At 43.8% G+C, this 16709-nt stretch overlaps 1 protein-coding gene across 1 annotated transcript in view; it reads left to right on the forward strand.

The window, feature by feature from the left end:
* MYBBP1A (MYB binding protein 1a) overlaps window positions 1–16709 on the forward strand; it is a 59210-nt gene that overhangs the window by 579 nt on the left and 41922 nt on the right. Inside the window, exons 3-20 of the mRNA XM_039563022.1 lie at window positions 1121–1204; window positions 1611–1685; window positions 2107–2214; window positions 3045–3235; window positions 3525–3692; window positions 3879–3996; window positions 6497–6786; window positions 7437–7544; window positions 8129–8254; window positions 8988–9191; window positions 9837–9945; window positions 10343–10430; window positions 11483–11634; window positions 12376–12465; window positions 13103–13228; window positions 13941–14105; window positions 15155–15312; window positions 16160–16294. Coding sequence (XP_039418956.1) covers window positions 1121–1204; window positions 1611–1685; window positions 2107–2214; window positions 3045–3235; window positions 3525–3692; window positions 3879–3996; window positions 6497–6786; window positions 7437–7544; window positions 8129–8254; window positions 8988–9191; window positions 9837–9945; window positions 10343–10430; window positions 11483–11634; window positions 12376–12465; window positions 13103–13228; window positions 13941–14105; window positions 15155–15312; window positions 16160–16294 — 2495 coding nt within the window. The remainder of the gene's footprint in view (window positions 1–1120; window positions 1205–1610; window positions 1686–2106; window positions 2215–3044; window positions 3236–3524; window positions 3693–3878; window positions 3997–6496; window positions 6787–7436; window positions 7545–8128; window positions 8255–8987; window positions 9192–9836; window positions 9946–10342; window positions 10431–11482; window positions 11635–12375; window positions 12466–13102; window positions 13229–13940; window positions 14106–15154; window positions 15313–16159; window positions 16295–16709) is intronic.

Here is a 16709-nt window from a genome sequence, read left to right on the forward strand (position 1 = left end):
AGGCCTCCCTTCTGACCGCTCCTGCGTGCACATGGGAGGGAAGGCTCTCACGATGACTGTAGTGGTTTTAGATGGTGCTACTCTGCTTAAGAAACTCTTAAAAATATGAACTATACCGGTATCACATTCATACTACAGGATTCAGTCCTGCTTCAAGGACTGTCCTTAATTTACAAACTTTGACCAAGTTTTCAATTATTCTGCATTTAGTACTATTGCTGCTTCTTAAAACTGACTTGCCCCTGGTCTTGGTCTGTTGATGTGGGATATATGAAAGGGCAACCCTTTAACAAAGACTTGAGAGTTTTTTCCTCCACAGTGGTTGAGTCTGTGACATAGCAAAGGCTCCCAGCAATTGAGATCACCAGTGGTGTCTGACCTCATCTCACCTGAGAATTTGATAAAGCAGAAGAGCTTATGTGTTTCCCGCTTTGATCAGGGCCTTGCCCATGGTGAAAAATTTGATTACCTCTGTTATGGGGTCAGGTAGTTTCAGCAAAATGTTCTCATTATTAATCTGTCATGTACAGAGAGAAAACCTGGAATATGAGTAACAATATTTGTGTTTGCATGGAATCCTAGAAATGGTTTGGATTGGATGGAACCTTAAAAATCATCTCCTTCCACCCCCCTGCCATGGGCATGGACATCTTCCACTATCCCAGGTTGCTCCAAGTCCTGTCCAGCCTGGCCTTGGACACTTCCAGGGATGGGGCAGCCCCAGCTTCTCTGGGCAGCCTGTGTGAGGGCCTCACCACCTTCACAGGGAACAATTTCTTTCTAATATCTAACCTAAACTGAGCTTCTGTCAATGTGAAGTCATTCCTCCTTGTCCTGGCACTCTGGGACTCCAAAGTCCCTCTGCAGCTCTCTTGGAGCCTCTTTAGGCACTGGAAGAAGCTCTAAGATCTCCCCGGAGCCTTCTCCAGGCTGCACAACCCCAGCTCTCCCAGCCTAGTTCCTGTTCTATACATCTTTACTGATCTGGTTGTCTTTATTCTGGCCTGATAAAGCAGCACATCTGCTGCTGTGCTGAATGACTGTTCAGCTCTAGTTTAGCTTAACCCAATATGTCATGAAATGGAAGAACTGCAAACAGCTATTCCATCTCTCTTCTCAGGTTTTGCAGGCTTTTGAGGAAATTCCACTGTGCAGCATTTTGGAACAGATAAAAGAAAAACACAATCTGGAAAAAGTGAAAAAAGTAAGTCAGCTCATGACAACATTTGCCAACTGCTACTTTAAATTAATTGTTCCCTATTCTTTGAAGTCTTGGTGTATACTGTAGTTTTAGGGTTCTTCTTAAAGCAAATGACTATAATGAAATAACAAATATTTCTAAAAACTGGAAGTTGATGACATTGTCATTTGGCCCTGTTTTAGTTGAGATTTGTCAGTGTGATGAAGAGGTAGTCTAGGACAGTTCTTAAATATTGTGCAGGGGGTTGCTTTTCAGTATGTTCTTTCCATGGTCAGGTGTTCAAGGCTGGATCTTCCTGCCATCTTGTTCCACTGATCATGTAGCTGCATGTGAAATCTAACCTCTCAGGAAAGTAGATTTTCAGCTATTTTCTCTTTCTTCCTTTTTTTTTTTTTTTTTTTCCTTTCAGAAACTTGTGAGAAATGCTGCTTTTGGGAACTTTTTTGGAGTCATGGCTCTGTTCCAGTCTGGGCGGCTTGTGAAGGTAACACTGCTGTCAGGTGTGTCAGTTCTGGTTCTGGGGCTTCTGATGTGGAAAGAGGATTGACAGAGGAAGGCTGGGTCACTGGGTAATCGATGCAATGGCAGTTGAAGCATCGAGGTCAGTTCATTTCTATTGCATAACCCATGAACTCTTTGTGCCTTTTTAGTGTCTGTTCCTGAGCAGAATGTAGGAACTGTGTCAAATAGTACAGGAGGTTCCTACCTCTCCTGGAAGGAAGGGGTCTGTTGTCATACCCAGCTGGAAAACACCATTTTGAAAAAAGCTGAGTGGCCTATTAAGAAACAATTGTCTGTTTCTTATTACAAGTAGGCATAAACATCTAAAGAGTGGATTACTACTTGAGCCATCAGCTTAATTTCTGATATATGTCCTCTGTTTTTGGCTTCTCTTTCCTTTCTAGGACCAGAAAGCTCTGCTGGAGAGCATCCAGCTTCTCCAGCAGCTGACAAATTACCAAACGCACCTCCGAGATCTCCCGCGCAAAACTCTTATTGACATCACCTCTGAGGTACAGGCACAGCGCGTGGAGTTGTGGGGGTGGGGTGGGGAGGAAGAGAGGGCTTGGCTTTGGGGTCAGATTTTCCTTTAGTTTGTTCATGGCTGGAAGTTACAGGGAGTGTGGAAGAGTGAGTGTAAACTGTGGGAGCTGTCCCTATATTGCCTGTGGGCAGATGCTTGTATTCTGGGGAGGGTGCTCTGGTTTAGCTTAGTTTGACTTCATCGTGGACAATCCCACAGTCTGTTCTCCAGTTCACCTGCTTGGATGATGTGTTAGACCATCTACTCTTTTGAATAGATGTATGCTGAAAACTCTGAACAGCAAACCACCAAGTCTGGGCCTAAGGTTGAATTTTGGGCTGTGGGGAATGAAATGATGTAGGGACGAGGAGTAAAGAACTCTGAGTATGTAGTAAAAGAAAATAGTTTATTTCCTTTTTTTAAAGTGGACGTTGTTTGTAGATATGAAGACTAGCAGTGTTAAATAAAAATAGAGAGTTTCTGTGTGCGTGGGTTGCCCGGCCTGGGTTGTCCAGGCAGAGCAGTCAGACAGCAAGAGAACAATTGCAGCTGGAGTCAGTTGACCAGAATTGCTGTCTGATGACAACATACTGTCCTACTCCCCATGGTTAAGCACCTGGGACTGTCTGGCAGTCATGGACACATCTGTTACTTATTTTACGTTGTGTCACATAAAGACTATTTCTAGAGTTTCCAGAACACTGCAAGCTTTTAGTAAAATGTCCTCCAATGCAGATACTTTAATGTACTTATTTCACTGCAAGTTAGTAAGATGCCCTCAGATATTTCTCATATGCTTTCACCCTTGTTCCTGTCTAGGTTCCTGAAACTGTGTTTGAGGAGGTCCTGTTTGACATCTTGCAAGGTGACCTCTCTTCAGCCTTCACATCTCCAGAGAACCTGCACCTTTTGCTTGTGGGCATGCAGAAATTCCCCGGTGTTCTGAAACCTAAGAAACTGAAGAAGCTGTTTGGCTCACCTACTGTTGTAAATAAGGAAAATATTTCCAGGTAAGTTCTTAAATAAGGAGGTTTAAATGAACATTCTTTTTCTCTTGGCTAGCAGTGAGAGAAATATGGCTGTGATTCTGATACCTGCCTGTATTTGCCACTACAGGTGCTGCTACGGGTTAGGTGTTAATTGTTATGCAGATTCCCAAGTTATGGTTGTGTCATTTCTCCCAGGAGGCACAGCCTGCAGTTCTTGGGAAATGTTCTGTGTCCTTCGGCAGGATGAATTTGGCCTTCTGCAATTCCCTTCCAGGTCAGATCTCTCACATTATTTTATTCCTTCTTCTAGACTTGTAGAGCTTCTGAAAAGTGCTGCCAAGTCTGAGAAGGAAGACAAGAAATTGCCCAGTGTAGTATTTGATTTGCTACAAGTTGCATTGAAGGAAGGTGCTTTTGAACTGTTCTGGAATGAAGTTGTGGAGAATGGGCTATTGAAGGAGAAATCAGGACCTGTGAGGTTTGTTTTAACATACACTGTTGGTCATTTCCTATGTTATCCTTCCGTTTCTTGACTCAGGGATTTTGACTTACATCTCTCTGCATGCTCCTGTAGCCTGCCCCAGCACTCCCTCTTTGTCTTACCCCTGTGTGTGGATTTACTGCTGTGCCTTAGCCTGAGGGAATGTTCTTTGTTCCCACTCAGTTACATGTGCTACCGATTGCTGGGCAGTGCTCTCCCCTTGCTGTCCATGGAGCAGCTGCAGGTGGTTCTCAAAGGGAAGGTGATGCTGCACTATGGAGAACATGTGGTAGCGACTCAGGTAGGTCTTTGAACAAGCTAAAGGCCATGTCTTGAGCACAAGTTCTCTGCCCCACTTCTAGTTTCAAATCATCTTGTATAAAAAAAAGTTTATGTAGTTTTAGACCTTGAACTCTTATGAAAAGCAAGGTTATTGTTTGACCACTGGTTGCAGTGGACTGAGTATAGCCTGTGTTTGATTGTCATTGCCTATTTTAAGGGAATGGAAACTGTTCAGCACTGCTCCACCTGCTTTCATTGCCGCTGCCGAGAAAGCTCTAATGATGGGGGAAGCAGAGGAAGGGCAGCCCTCAGCAAATTGACAGTGTCATGTGGCATCCTTTAACAGTCCCTTTGGTTTTGTGTATCCAGAAGCTCCTTTTTGTTTATCATTGTGCTGGGTGTCGCATGAACATTGGAACACAAAGACAAAAAGGGACGACTCGTGCTTTTGTTTGTTAGTGCTTGTTTCACTAAGCACATCTGAGGTTTAAGCACAAAATTTATTTGGACTTGGATTTTGGAACTCCTCTTCCTCCTTCCCTTCTGGGAAGCCAGCAAACAACATGACCCGGTAATAAATGGAGGAAAAATAAAAGGGGAATACTGATAAAAATAGGTTTTAGCTTGGCTTTTTGTGGTAACGCAGTCCCAAACCTCCTCATGTGGGCCCAAAAATAGTTGTTGTCTCTGGGGAGAAATAGGTCTGTGTGATCTTTTTGTTCTGTTATCAAAGCAGCAATAGATGCGTGGGTTTGCTCTGCAAATACTGCGTACCATGGTGCCTGCCTAAATGGACCAAGCTTTCTCCAGGATTTATCCACTGGCTTAGTAGTTTTCCTATTTCTTACTTTTTGTGCTTGTTGCACAGTAAATTAGGCTGTGCTCTTCCATGTGCATCAAAAATTTGTTAATTTGGTTCCTGTCTGAAGTGTACAAATCCTGTGAAGATAATGAGACTAAATGGAAGGAGATGCTCCTAATATTGTTGATGATGAGAGAGTAGAAAAGATCTTCGTTTGAATTAGATTCTGTTTTTGGGGTTTATTTTGTTTTGTTTCTTGACATAGGTAGGTTGTTTTGGGAAGTAAATGCTGTTACCTTGCACTTCCTTATGGGATTCTGGTGATTGTTGGAGATGGAACTAGACAAAGCTGGAGTCTGATATCTACTGGCAGTTATCCTCCTGATTCTACTTTATCAATAAGGGAGCAAATAAACCTGATTCGCTTTTCTTGAGAGGTGATTCTTGAACCCTCTGTTGAGGGCTATGAGCCTGTTTACAGTGTCTTTCCTGGAGTTTTTCTCCCGGTTTTCATATTGGTGCACAAGTACTGAGTTCTCCAACAGTAGAAGCAGGAGCTTGCTAGATTGTGTTTTTTCTGAGATCTCTTTCAGGGCTATTTATGTTATAATTGGATGGATTTGTAGTTAATTACAAGTTTATAGCTCCTTTATTTGAAAGAACAGTGTTCCCTAGACTTTCATTACTGTTTTGCTCCTGCTAGGTCACTGTATTGAATGTGACAGTAGATCAAACAAGTTGTTTTATTAATTTAAAAAAAGATGTGTTGGACTTCTGGAATGAAACCGCCTCTTTGAGATTTCTCCAGTTAAGCATATATTTTTTTTCCAGAACAAGTTGAGTGGGATTGAACACTGTGGGCTATGAAAGACTGTAAGGGATTGGGATGCATGGTGAAATGGGACATGTCCTGGTCGTCTCTATGCTGCTGGACAGTGTCCAAGGCCAGCAGCCTGCCAGCTGTATGGCTTGTGGGGCAGTGGCAGGACCGAAGATAAGACTTAGCACAAAACAGCCACACTTCAGGGTTTGAGTTTAAGCTAAAACATATCAACTCCCCCTCCTTTCAGAATGCCTCAATGCTTCTGAGACACCAGGGAGAGGAGGTGGCATTTATTCTAACCCCTGTAGGTCAGCAGGCTCCAGGGCTGCTAGATGAAACTGGAATTGATGGTGGGGAATTTCCAAATCTAGGGAAACTCTAAGGCAGATGATGTGAGAAACACCCTGGAACTTTCACACAAAGTAAAGAGTTGATCAGCCTGAGAGCTTAGTTGCACTGACCAGCATGTGGTCAGTCTACTGAAGCCTCACTGTTCTGGAAGGTGCAAGTTACAAGGTTGATGTTGGTACATGGCAGGATTCTGTGGTTGCTTACAGTGGCTGCTGCTGTGAGAGGAATACCATGAGGTGAAATTGATGACTGACTGTAAGCCTTAGGACAAATATTCAGGCATGTGACTTTAATTTACTTACTGCAGCCAAATTCTTTCATGTGATTTACACTGGAAGTGTTCAAGGCTAGGTTGGATGGGGCTTGGAGCAGTCTGATCTAGTGGAAGTTGTCCCTTCAGGCCCATGGCAGGGAGTCGGAATGAGATGAACTTTGAGGTCCCTTCCAGCCCAGGCCATTCTATGATTCTATGATTTGTATTTACAGAGCCACTCAGGCTGAGTATGAAGTTCCTAACCTGCTTCTTTTGACCGTGTTTTTCAGTTTCCACAGGGATTTAAGTTTGCTACAGAGATGGAGGGATATATAGATACCTTTTTGAGTGGCTGCGATGACCCAGAGAGGCAGCTGGCCGTGATGATGGGCTTCTCTACCCTTACCAATCAAGGGAAGCCAGTGTTGTTGAGTACTTCCAGGGTAGTCAGACATCTGCAGGCAGTGGCCTTGCAAAAATACATCTGCTGGCTCAAAGACACGTTCCTCAGGCCAGACTTGGACTGTTGTTTAGACTTCTCAAGTAACCGGCAAAAACAGAACCGGGAAAATGCAGACATGTGAGTACATGGGTATTGCACCTTCTTCTCAGCATTTGCTGGTTCCCTTGCCATGAGTTGACAATCGTTTATTTGCTCGGTCTCAGAAAGTTTAGCCCCAGCATCTGACTCTTCTGCTGGGACAAAATTCAATCCTGCAAATTCTGCAAGCATAGTGAAAACCAGCCAGCCTGCCCAAAGCAGACTGGATCACCAAAAGAGCCTTTTCTCTTCTTTTTCTAGCCCTGACATTTGCTTTGGAGAATATGTCCCATGATTTCCTCTTTCACTACAGCTTCTCAGGTCTTTGTAGGAATTGTGCCTCTCTTTTATCTCTGTATTAGACACACTGGCACTCAGGCCAGGTTATGTGTTACCTGTGCACCTATAAACCTCACTCTACTGACTGCTGCAATTCTTGAAGCGCTTTTTGCTCACCTGCAGAATCTCTGTGGGGTAAATAGATTACCTTTTGCATAGTAAAAGGCAAACTTGAGAAGATTATATCTCTTCTTTTGTACCTGTTGCTTTGTTACTACGTAACTTTGCCAATTCTAGTGTAAAGCCTCTAAATATCTGAAAGTCACCTCTTGATGCAGTGGATTGTGTGGTGTGTATTTATGTTGGGTTAGTGTTCAGACTGCTGATGGTACCCACCTTCTTATTCAAAGAGCACACCAGAAGGCTGCTCGATTGAGAAAATGGATCATCCACCGACTGGTTAGCATCACTGAAAGTGCAACGAAAAAAGAAGAGAGCCTTGTGATGGACATTGCCAGGTGAGACTGATGTAAAGACACGTGGGCTTGGGATAATTCTTTTTAGCTCAACAGCAGTATTCCAGATAAGCTGTCCCCATGACACTAGGAAAATCCAGTAATGGAAATGCTCCATAATAAATAATTTAGGAGACTATATTGTGTTTTCAAAATACCTTCTGCATAACTGGACTAACCTGTGCCGTAAGTAGTTGTCACTTAAAACCACATTAGTCCTCTTTGTTTTCCATAAATTTTCCATTCCTACTTGCCTAAACTGCTTGAAGATTTTACTTGTAACATCAGGTCTTAATAGGTATTTATCTGTCACTTAAAGTGTCTTGGAGAATATGATCCACATCTGACAGTCTGAGTATTGTGTTTTGTGGCCTTAAGTGTTGGTGCTTCACTTTTGTGAAGTCCTGAGCATCTTCTTCTCTTCTTTACCCTGTGTATCTCGAGAAAAGGGTCTCATTGTAAATAGTGGTTTTTTCAGTGCTTGGACTTCTTGAATGTGGCGCTGTTTGGTTTGCACACATGGGCTGATTTTGCTTTGTTATGACCAATCTGGGTTTTCATTTTGTTCCTATTTCTGTCTGTTCTAGGTTTTGCTTCTTCCATGCTTTCTTTGTTGCTAAGAAAAAGAATTCCCAGATAGCTGAGGCGAGTGTCCTTCCATCAGAGCCCTTAAATGAACGGGATCATATGGAGACAGAAAACTACTTCTTTGGGTAAGTATTTGATTGTTTGCTTTAAGCTTGGAAATTTCTCTTTTTTCCTGAGGATGAGATCAGCTTGTGAATGGTGAGGCAAGACGTTTGGAATGGTAGGCTGCTTTTGGAGGATTTCTTTGACTCCAGCACCAGGGAATGGCTTTTTTTAAGGAGATCCTGAATGGATTTTTCAAAGATCCATGTTTTGTCCATGGCAAATCTGATGTGTATGTGTGAGATGATATGGCAGATGTGGAGTTGAGCTCATACTGCTTTTTCCTATAGTATTTCCATTGCCTCTTGCAAGCTGGAAGGGGAAGGACCCAAGAGGGAGGTGCTGGGGTTGTGCTTGTGGCCGTTGGCTTTCTGCCCACTCTGTGTGTGAGGTGCTGGTGACTCCACAGCCCTCCCTGTACTAAGGGAGATAGAGTTGGTAATAGATGTTTTTAGATGATTGCCAAACCTCAGTAGAAGGAAAGCAAAGGACATGGTGGGACACAGAGTGGGAAACAGCTGAGATTAATTGTGTCCTTGAGAGCACCAGATGTGCTTGGGGCCACAAAGATAATGAGCTCTACATTACTGTCTTGTGTACATGTGTGGGTTGAAAGTTGGGCACTGTCAGTCTGGGTGGCAGTGAGTGCCCAGAGCTGTAGGATGAGAGTGCTTTGCTGGTGGGCGTTATTTTGGAAAGTGGGAGCAGGCCATTTGGTTCCTCTGACAGTAACATGCTGGCTGTCTTTCTTTGCAGGTTGCTTCAGACATTAAACACCCTGCCTGTTTTGGGGGATACAGCAAAGGCTGCAGCCTTGAGAGAGAAGCACGTCCATGGTGTGACTGCAGATGGGAAGCTGTGGGTCTTTCTTCTCGTTGAATATGCCAACAAGCTGCTCTCCAGTGAGCATGTCAAAACTGTGAAACCTTTTACCAAGGAACAGAGGGATATCTGGGAAAGGTGAGAGGCTTGGGAAACTGGGTGCTAGACTGGTGAAGTGAGAAAGGTGGGAAAGCCGTGGTCTTGGTCTCTCTTTGGGACAGTAGAAGAGACATTGTATTCTCTCTGCCTCCTGCTGTTCTGGTTGCTGTAGCACAGCCATTTCACAGGCCCTGGCAGTTCTTTTTCTTTCCTTTGAGTATCCTGCACCCATGCCTGGGTTTCGGAGTATCTTTCTGTTTCTTTTCACCCCATTCCTTTCTTCCTCTTCCTTCTATGTGTTAATTATGTGATAGCTGTGTCCTTTTCTGTTTTTGCTCATAGTCGCTCTCCCAGACACGATTGTAACAGTCTGCTCATCTTTTCTCCTAATAATGCCTGTACAAACTTCTCAATGACTCTTCTGAGTTCAATTTTCTATAAAGGTCTAGCCTTGGCTGTGGTATTAGGAATGCAGTCTGTGCACAAGTGCTGTTTTTTTATAACCCACATTCAGTGAGATACTGTTATTGGGTTAAGATTGTGTACCGTATGTGTATCCAATGCCAATAAATTAAATGTCAACTATACAAAACAGTACTACAGTTTTGGTCACATTTTTAGTCTGATCATATGAGAAGATTGCTGTTGTAATTGCAAAAAACTCAGAGAGGTTTCTTTCTTCAGAACACTTCAGTCTGTGAAGAATCTGCAGAAGAAGGAAAACAAATCAGACAGTGCCAAAGTTGGTGCTTTCCAACAACTTCTGCTTTCAATGGCCATTCATCTTTTCAAGGTAAGACCTCTGAAGAATATTTCTGTGGTATAAAACATGCTGATAGCTGCCTTTCTGAACACCAAGATGGGGAGTTTCTCTGTGTTCGGAGATCCAGCCTTTCAGAACCTCTGGCTTCTGAAAATAGGCAACTGGCAGCTAATAAACTGTGATTCTTACACTACCCATAGATCTGTAAGGGGCAAAGCTTGGCCTGAGCATTAGTTCTGCCCTTGATTTGCTGCTGACTGGAGCAATTTTTACTTAATTTCATGTTTTTTTTCTGCAAAAGAGTTATAGTAGTTGACTGTAATATTTGTACCTGTTTAGAGTGGTCCTTAGATTTGGAGCATATTCCTTCTGTTGTTGTTGGTAGTGGGGAATTCTGAGCCTTTACTGTCTGCTTGTGATCAAACAGAATCAGTCTGAAACACTGGATGTTCTGAGTGACCTTCTGAGCTGCACAGAGAGGGCGTTCAGCAAAGAAGCCAAGAAGAAGAAGACTGGTGAGTCCTTCCTGCAGAAAGAAAGGGAGTGGGATTGGCAGTGGTCTGTCAAAGACAGAAGATGGCAGTTCTGCATTAGTGAAGCACTCTGCATTGGTTCTGGCTTGATGCACTTACCCCCAGTAGAATCCCTTCTTCATTCTCTTTCCGTGCCTAAGTCTTCTGCTCCAGCTCTCTGTCAGGGGGTTGTGTTCCTGTGTGCCTCGGAAAGGAGAGCTGAGCTCCACAGCCACCCTTGTTTGGGTGAGCACTCCAAGGGAGTTCACTCTTGAGTTGTTGTTCTGTGTGGGCCATGAGCTTGACTGGTGGTGAACTGGTGGTGTCTGCCTGGCAAAGCTGTGGGCTCGAACACCTAGCAGGCATGAAACATGTTTTCTTCTTTGCTTGAGTTCTGAGCAAACTAAGTGTGTCCTGGGTGCATACACAGCGTGTTTGGAGACGGAGGCTGATCCTTGTTTGGGGCCTGTGGGTCCTCTACGTTGGGACTTGACCAGGAAAAAACTTGGCTTGATCTTTTGATTTCCTCTCCAACTGTGGTCTTGTTCTCCTGAAATCTGCGTAAATCAATTTGAGGGCACTGTGAAAATAAAAGCTGTAATTCTTTGGTGGTTTGGTTGGTTGTAGATCAGGATTTCCAAACTTTTGGACTAAAGGACGAATTTCAAATGCCATCACTTTTCATGGGCTGCTGCGACTTCTGATTTCATTGAAAACGCTATAAAATGCGTATACTTTTGCTAATCAGCTGCTAATTGCTTTACTGTGGCCAAGCAGGTGTCATGGGACTTGCAGAACTGCTAATCTAAGTAATGATTTAATAAATAGTAGCTCTTGTTACCTGGTAAGGCTTTGCAGTGGTCAAAAGACCATTTCAAGCATGTTTCTCCCTGTAGTTTCTCCCTCCCAGCCTTCTGGTCTGTGTTGCTGAGTGGGTACTTTGAAGAGTCAGCTAGAAGGACAATTCTATTTTTTATTCCTTGGTGAATTTTTCTGTAGTTTCTTACTGATGTACCAACGCCTCTTCCTGTCATTGTTTGTTTGTTCCTGTGCAGACATCTCAGAGCCAGGATGGGTTGAAGTGATGGTGGAAATCCTTCTCTCCCTCCTTGCCCAGCCCAGCCTCCTCTTACGTCGGATTTCCAAGAGTGTGTTTGTATGGATATGCCCCAACCTGACCAAGAGGGGCTTGCAGCTGATCCTGGATGTAAGTGAGGCACTAGCAGGGCCTTGTACTGTTTGCCTGTTTTGTCTCTAACAGATGTGTGTACTAGCACGTCTCGATTTTGGGTTTAATTTAAAGTCTACTTGATTTAGGAAATGTCCGATGATGTGTGCTACTGAATTTGAACTGTAGTTTAGAGAGAGTTGGGGCTTTTTTTTGTTTGTTTTTGTGGAGGAGGAGTTTGTTTCTTGGGTTTTTTTGTTTGGTTGTTTTTTTACAGGAGCTTGAGATCTGCTAACTTTAAGCTGTATTATTTGGTAGTTTTAGGCTGAGGAAATTCCTGGGTCAGTTTATATAACTGGTAGATCTTACATGTGAGTATAAATGGTAGCATTTCTTTTTTCTAGAAAGGTGGTTTTTTCATAGATGTGCTAAAAATAAGTGACACTAAAAATCTGAGTTGGTTGTACCACTAAGAAGTGTGGTGTCTACTGAGAAAGTAATGTGTGGATTGCAAAGATGGGCTGTCAGGTACTTTGCAATGAACCAACTGCTTCATTTGTAACAAACCAAGATGTGCGATGCCACTGGCCTCTTCAGTTTTCTCCACATTTTTTGTTACTTACAGAAAGACCTTGGCATGTTAACAAGCAGAAACCTAATGTCCTCACTTAAAATTTTGTTATTTAGCTGGTTTACTGTGCTGAAATTTCTGTCTGTTGTACACAAGAAATGCTTTAAAACAAAACATTGAAAAAACACAAGTGCATTTTTTTTTGGTAGGTTTTTGACCCTAACCAAGAACAAAATGAAGAAAGTGCAGTCGTTGTGATGGAAGAATCGAACAAAAAGACCAAATCTTCACAGGACATGGTAATTGTGCCATTGCCAGTGACAAACACTCTTCATATCCTTAGTGTATAATGTTTCTCCTGAGCTGTGGTAAGAGATTAACATCATTTTTCTATTTGAGGAAAACAGCTGTCGCTCTATTAAGATTTACTTTAAAGGTGCAACACACAAATGGCTTGTTGGAAGTGCATGCTTGAGTCTCTTGGCCTGCTGTTGTAGGTGTGGCTGGTTGAATAGATGCCTTTCTGAGAAGAAATAGCTGCATCCTAGAATGAGCACAGGCCTCTCCTTTTGGCAGCCACAGACAGAATCGTGGCTGTGATGCACAGCCAGCTGGATTCCAGATCTCACTCTTTTAAGGACTGTAGAGATTCAAGTCACAGGCATCGGCAGAGAGGAGGGTCACATGGGAGCTGTTCCTTGGAAGCTTCTCTTTGATACTTATTTAATATGACAGAGAAGTCTGTATTATGTTCCACTTTTAGCTCTTGTGGAGACATGATACCCCATTATCTGAGGTGTCTGTACTTGAACCTGAGGGCTAGAAGGAAAGCTGTAGGGGAGGGGAGGGTTGAGTTTTTATTTCTGAACAGTGACACTTCTGAGAATTGAGTTCATCTTGTATGGTGGGCTCAGGAGATGAACTTTCCTTCCTTAGGATGAGGAAGGAAGTGAGGATTCCTCGGATGAAGACAGCACTGACAGTGGAGATGAGGAGAGTGAAGAAGTTGATGATAATTTTCGCAGTCAGCTGATGAAAGTTCTCCAAGCAGGGAATACTTTGGTATGTTTTTACTGCCTACCTTGATACAGATAGCAGGAGTTTGGGGTGGTGGGAGATGATCTAGTAACCCACATCCTGCCTGAACTCATGGAGTCACAGCCCTGGCAGCCATCTTTGTATGGCACTTAAAACAGCTCAGGATCTAAGGTGAGCTGTGGGAATAAGTCACTTGTTCTTTTATTTATTGTTCCTAAGAGCACTTTATGTTCCTTGAGTACTTTAGCTTGTCCAGTCTAGCCTGACACAGCTTGTGCTCCTGCCTGTAATAAATGAGATTGATGTGAACTAAAGCACTGAGATACTGTTCCGTGTGTTGGCTGGCCTGTGTGGAGGAGTGTTCCTTGAAGGCTACTCTGGAGAGTTACTGTAGCAGTGATAGAGTTTGGTTTAATGATTCCCATAAAGGTTGCAGACTTAGGAACATATGAAACGCTTTACTGAAGGAGAAACAGCACAGAGAGAGTCAGGTCAAAACTTCAGCCTCTTTCCTCTTCTGATCCTCTCAACATGTTAGTGCTGTGCAGCCAGATTACCTGATGGGAAATATAAGTGAGATTTCTCATGGGCCTGAGCATCTGTGTTCCTTCCCTGCAGTATTATTCTGGGTTAACTATATCCCTACTGGAGTGTGGTCTTGGCTCTGGTTCCCTCCCCCCTGTCTTTTTGAAGTATATGAGTTGATGAGTTGGGTTTTGTCTTCTAAAATCAAAAGGAAGGAGATAAGAGTGATGAAGAGCTGGATGATGAGGCTATGATGGCTCTTGACAAGAACATCTCAGCCCTTTTTGCTGAGCAGCAGAAACGGATCCAGGCGAAGAAAGATGAGAAAGACAGAATGCGGAAAGAGAAGATTCTACGGAGGGATTTCAAGGCTAAGGTGGGAGAGAAGTGTTTGGTGTGAAGACCTCTGGCTTAGTAGCATGTTAGTTGGAGCCTATGCATGCGGTGAGCTACCTAACACTGAACAGCTTGGACGTTCACATATATTGTGAGCTCCTGGAAGCTAGGACTGGATTGTTCTGGCTTTGTACAGCACCTGGCACGCCACTGTTGGGATCAGTGACTGAGGCTTCACAGGCCTGTTTAAAAACCAGGATTGTGCTGTCAAGAAGTTCACCGTGGTTTTCATTTGCTGATCTGAAATGCTTAAATTTATAAGATCCTTTCCTGCAGCTACCCAAAGAGGTTTGTCAGTTTTTGTAAACTGGACAAGCTTGGTGTTCCTTAGTGAGACGTGCATAAAATGCCTCGGGTCATTTTGCAACATAAGCTTTTATTGGCTTGTTATGCCCGTAAAATCAGGGGGGATTGTAATAAACGCCCTGGTTGGTTGTAACTGTAATGCTGAGTTCAGGCCGCCTGGCGTCAGCATGGACCTTCTGGGACATTCCAGCATCCAGGGACAACTCCAGCCGCTCCCAGACAGAAGTGGGAGTCAGTAGTCAGGTTAGCCAAGGTGAAGGCTGAACAGTGAAGTGAGCCAGTGGCTCTACTTCGTTTCCCTTCTGATGCTATTTTATGAAAAAGGCTGATTTTATGCTAATGTACTGTCTGGAATTCAAGAGGGGCTTGCAGGGGTGAGAGCTGTCAGTCAGTGGTGCTAACAGGGACCTGTGCCAGGTCAGAGTGGCTGCAGGTCTGGCCAGGTGACACTGATTCTTGTAACTGTTCTTTCTAAATGGTGTCACTGCATGAAATAAAGTTGAAGCCAACAGACAACTCTTAATCCTCAGTTTCAAATTTTAATTTCCAGTTTCCCACGCCCTAACTGTACAAATGATACCAGAATGTGTACAGATCTCAGCTGCAAATAATTTTCTTCAGCCCCTTCCAGCTGCTCCATAGCCTACTGGTAGCTGCTCTAGGTAAATCCATCTTGTTTCACTGTCTGCTGTACTCCTCACGTCAGCAACTCTGTGATTGCAGGTGTTGGATCTGATCGATGTGTTCCTGGTTAAGCAAGCAGAGAACCCCTTGGTGTTTGATATCATTGAGCCACTGCTTCAGCTAATTGAACAGTGCATGAGCTCAGACTCTGACAAGCAGGAGGTTGACTTCCTCCAGAAAACAGCCAGTATCTTCAAGTAAGTATCCTTAGACCTCCAGATAATAGACAATGGCTTTTGATAAACAGCTGTGGTATTGGTTGAACACCAGGAGCTGGCCTAAGGCTGAAGGCAGTTGCTATGCTTATAGGTTGTGTAGGGTTAGATTACAAGCACCACACATATACACAGTGCTTAGTTATAACCTGCAGGAAAGGAATTAGGGTCTGGATTTTCTAGGCTGAAGGACTTCAAGTGTCAAACCTGTTTGCAGGTGGGAGCCTCAGGAGCTAACACAGGTATTGCAGGTATGGAGCCATGTCACTGAATACCTCCATGGGCCTCTGGCCTCTGAGTCTGACATGCAACAACTCCCAAGGCTTACAGGATTGCTGCTGTGGCTGGAACAAACACTCAACAAGTTATTTCTGAGACAGGCAGAGTGCAAATCCTCTGTTCAGGGCCAGAAGTGAGGGATGATACCAGCTAGACAGACTTAATGCATTCTGTGTCACGTGTGTCCTCTGTGCACCACTTCTTGACATCCTCAGCACTCTCTAAAGCATTTTCAGTGCTGCTCTCTCGCCCCAGTTGAGAAGCAGTTGTGAAGTAACAAGGTTTGAGGTAGCCAGTCCCCTTTGTGGGAGCTCTGAAGGGAAGTCAGCTCTGATGCCTATATTTGTGCTTGAAGGTGAAGAGTGGTTAAGTGTTCTCACCCTTCTTGCCACAGCCACGTGCTGCCCACAGCTAGCATTGTTTCTTATCACTCAGTGTGTTCTGGTTTTGTTCTCACTCACCCTGATAAAGTGATAAGTGTTCCTGGCCATCTGTTCCCTAGAGCTCTCTCTGTAGGTAATGGCTTTGGGTTTGTTTTAATGCTGTGCAGGAACTCGCTGTGCCGCAATAAGCAGTACTGCAAGAGAGTGGCCTCCCTGCAAGAAGATGTGCATGCTTTAGTGCAAAGACTTGTCAAGAAAGCCTGCAAGCACACCGACTCTGCAGTGGCTCTCTATTACTTCAGGTGAGTGTTCATAAGGAGCATCTCTGCTGATGCTGGGAGATCTGAGCAGGTGTGGTGTTGTGTGTTAAGGAGTCTGGGAAGCGAGAGCCTCGCAGAAGGCTTGGTACCAGCATCTGTGTCTTACATAAGGACTAGTCACTCCTGGCAATCGGAAGCATTTTCAAGCATGTCTGTTTTTTGGTGGTTGTCTTTTATAGCTTCTGTGATACAGAAATGGTCTGGTACAGCTTTGCTGTGGCTGGTGGGAAGTGCTTTCTTGTGGCTTCTTCTGGGAGTAATGCAGTGTGTGTGATTCAGTGGGGGATGAGTGTAATTCCTAGTCAACCTGTGATGATTATTCTTTAAATGCAGTGTTTACTGTCTCCATGATAGCACAATGAGGACAATAGTGATCAAGTCCTGACTGTACATACCA

The sequence above is a fragment of the Corvus cornix genome, chromosome 19 (genome assembly GCF_000738735.6).
Source record: "Corvus cornix cornix isolate S_Up_H32 chromosome 19, ASM73873v5, whole genome shotgun sequence".
In the NCBI taxonomy this organism is placed as follows: Eukaryota; Metazoa; Chordata; class Aves; order Passeriformes; family Corvidae; genus Corvus; species Corvus cornix.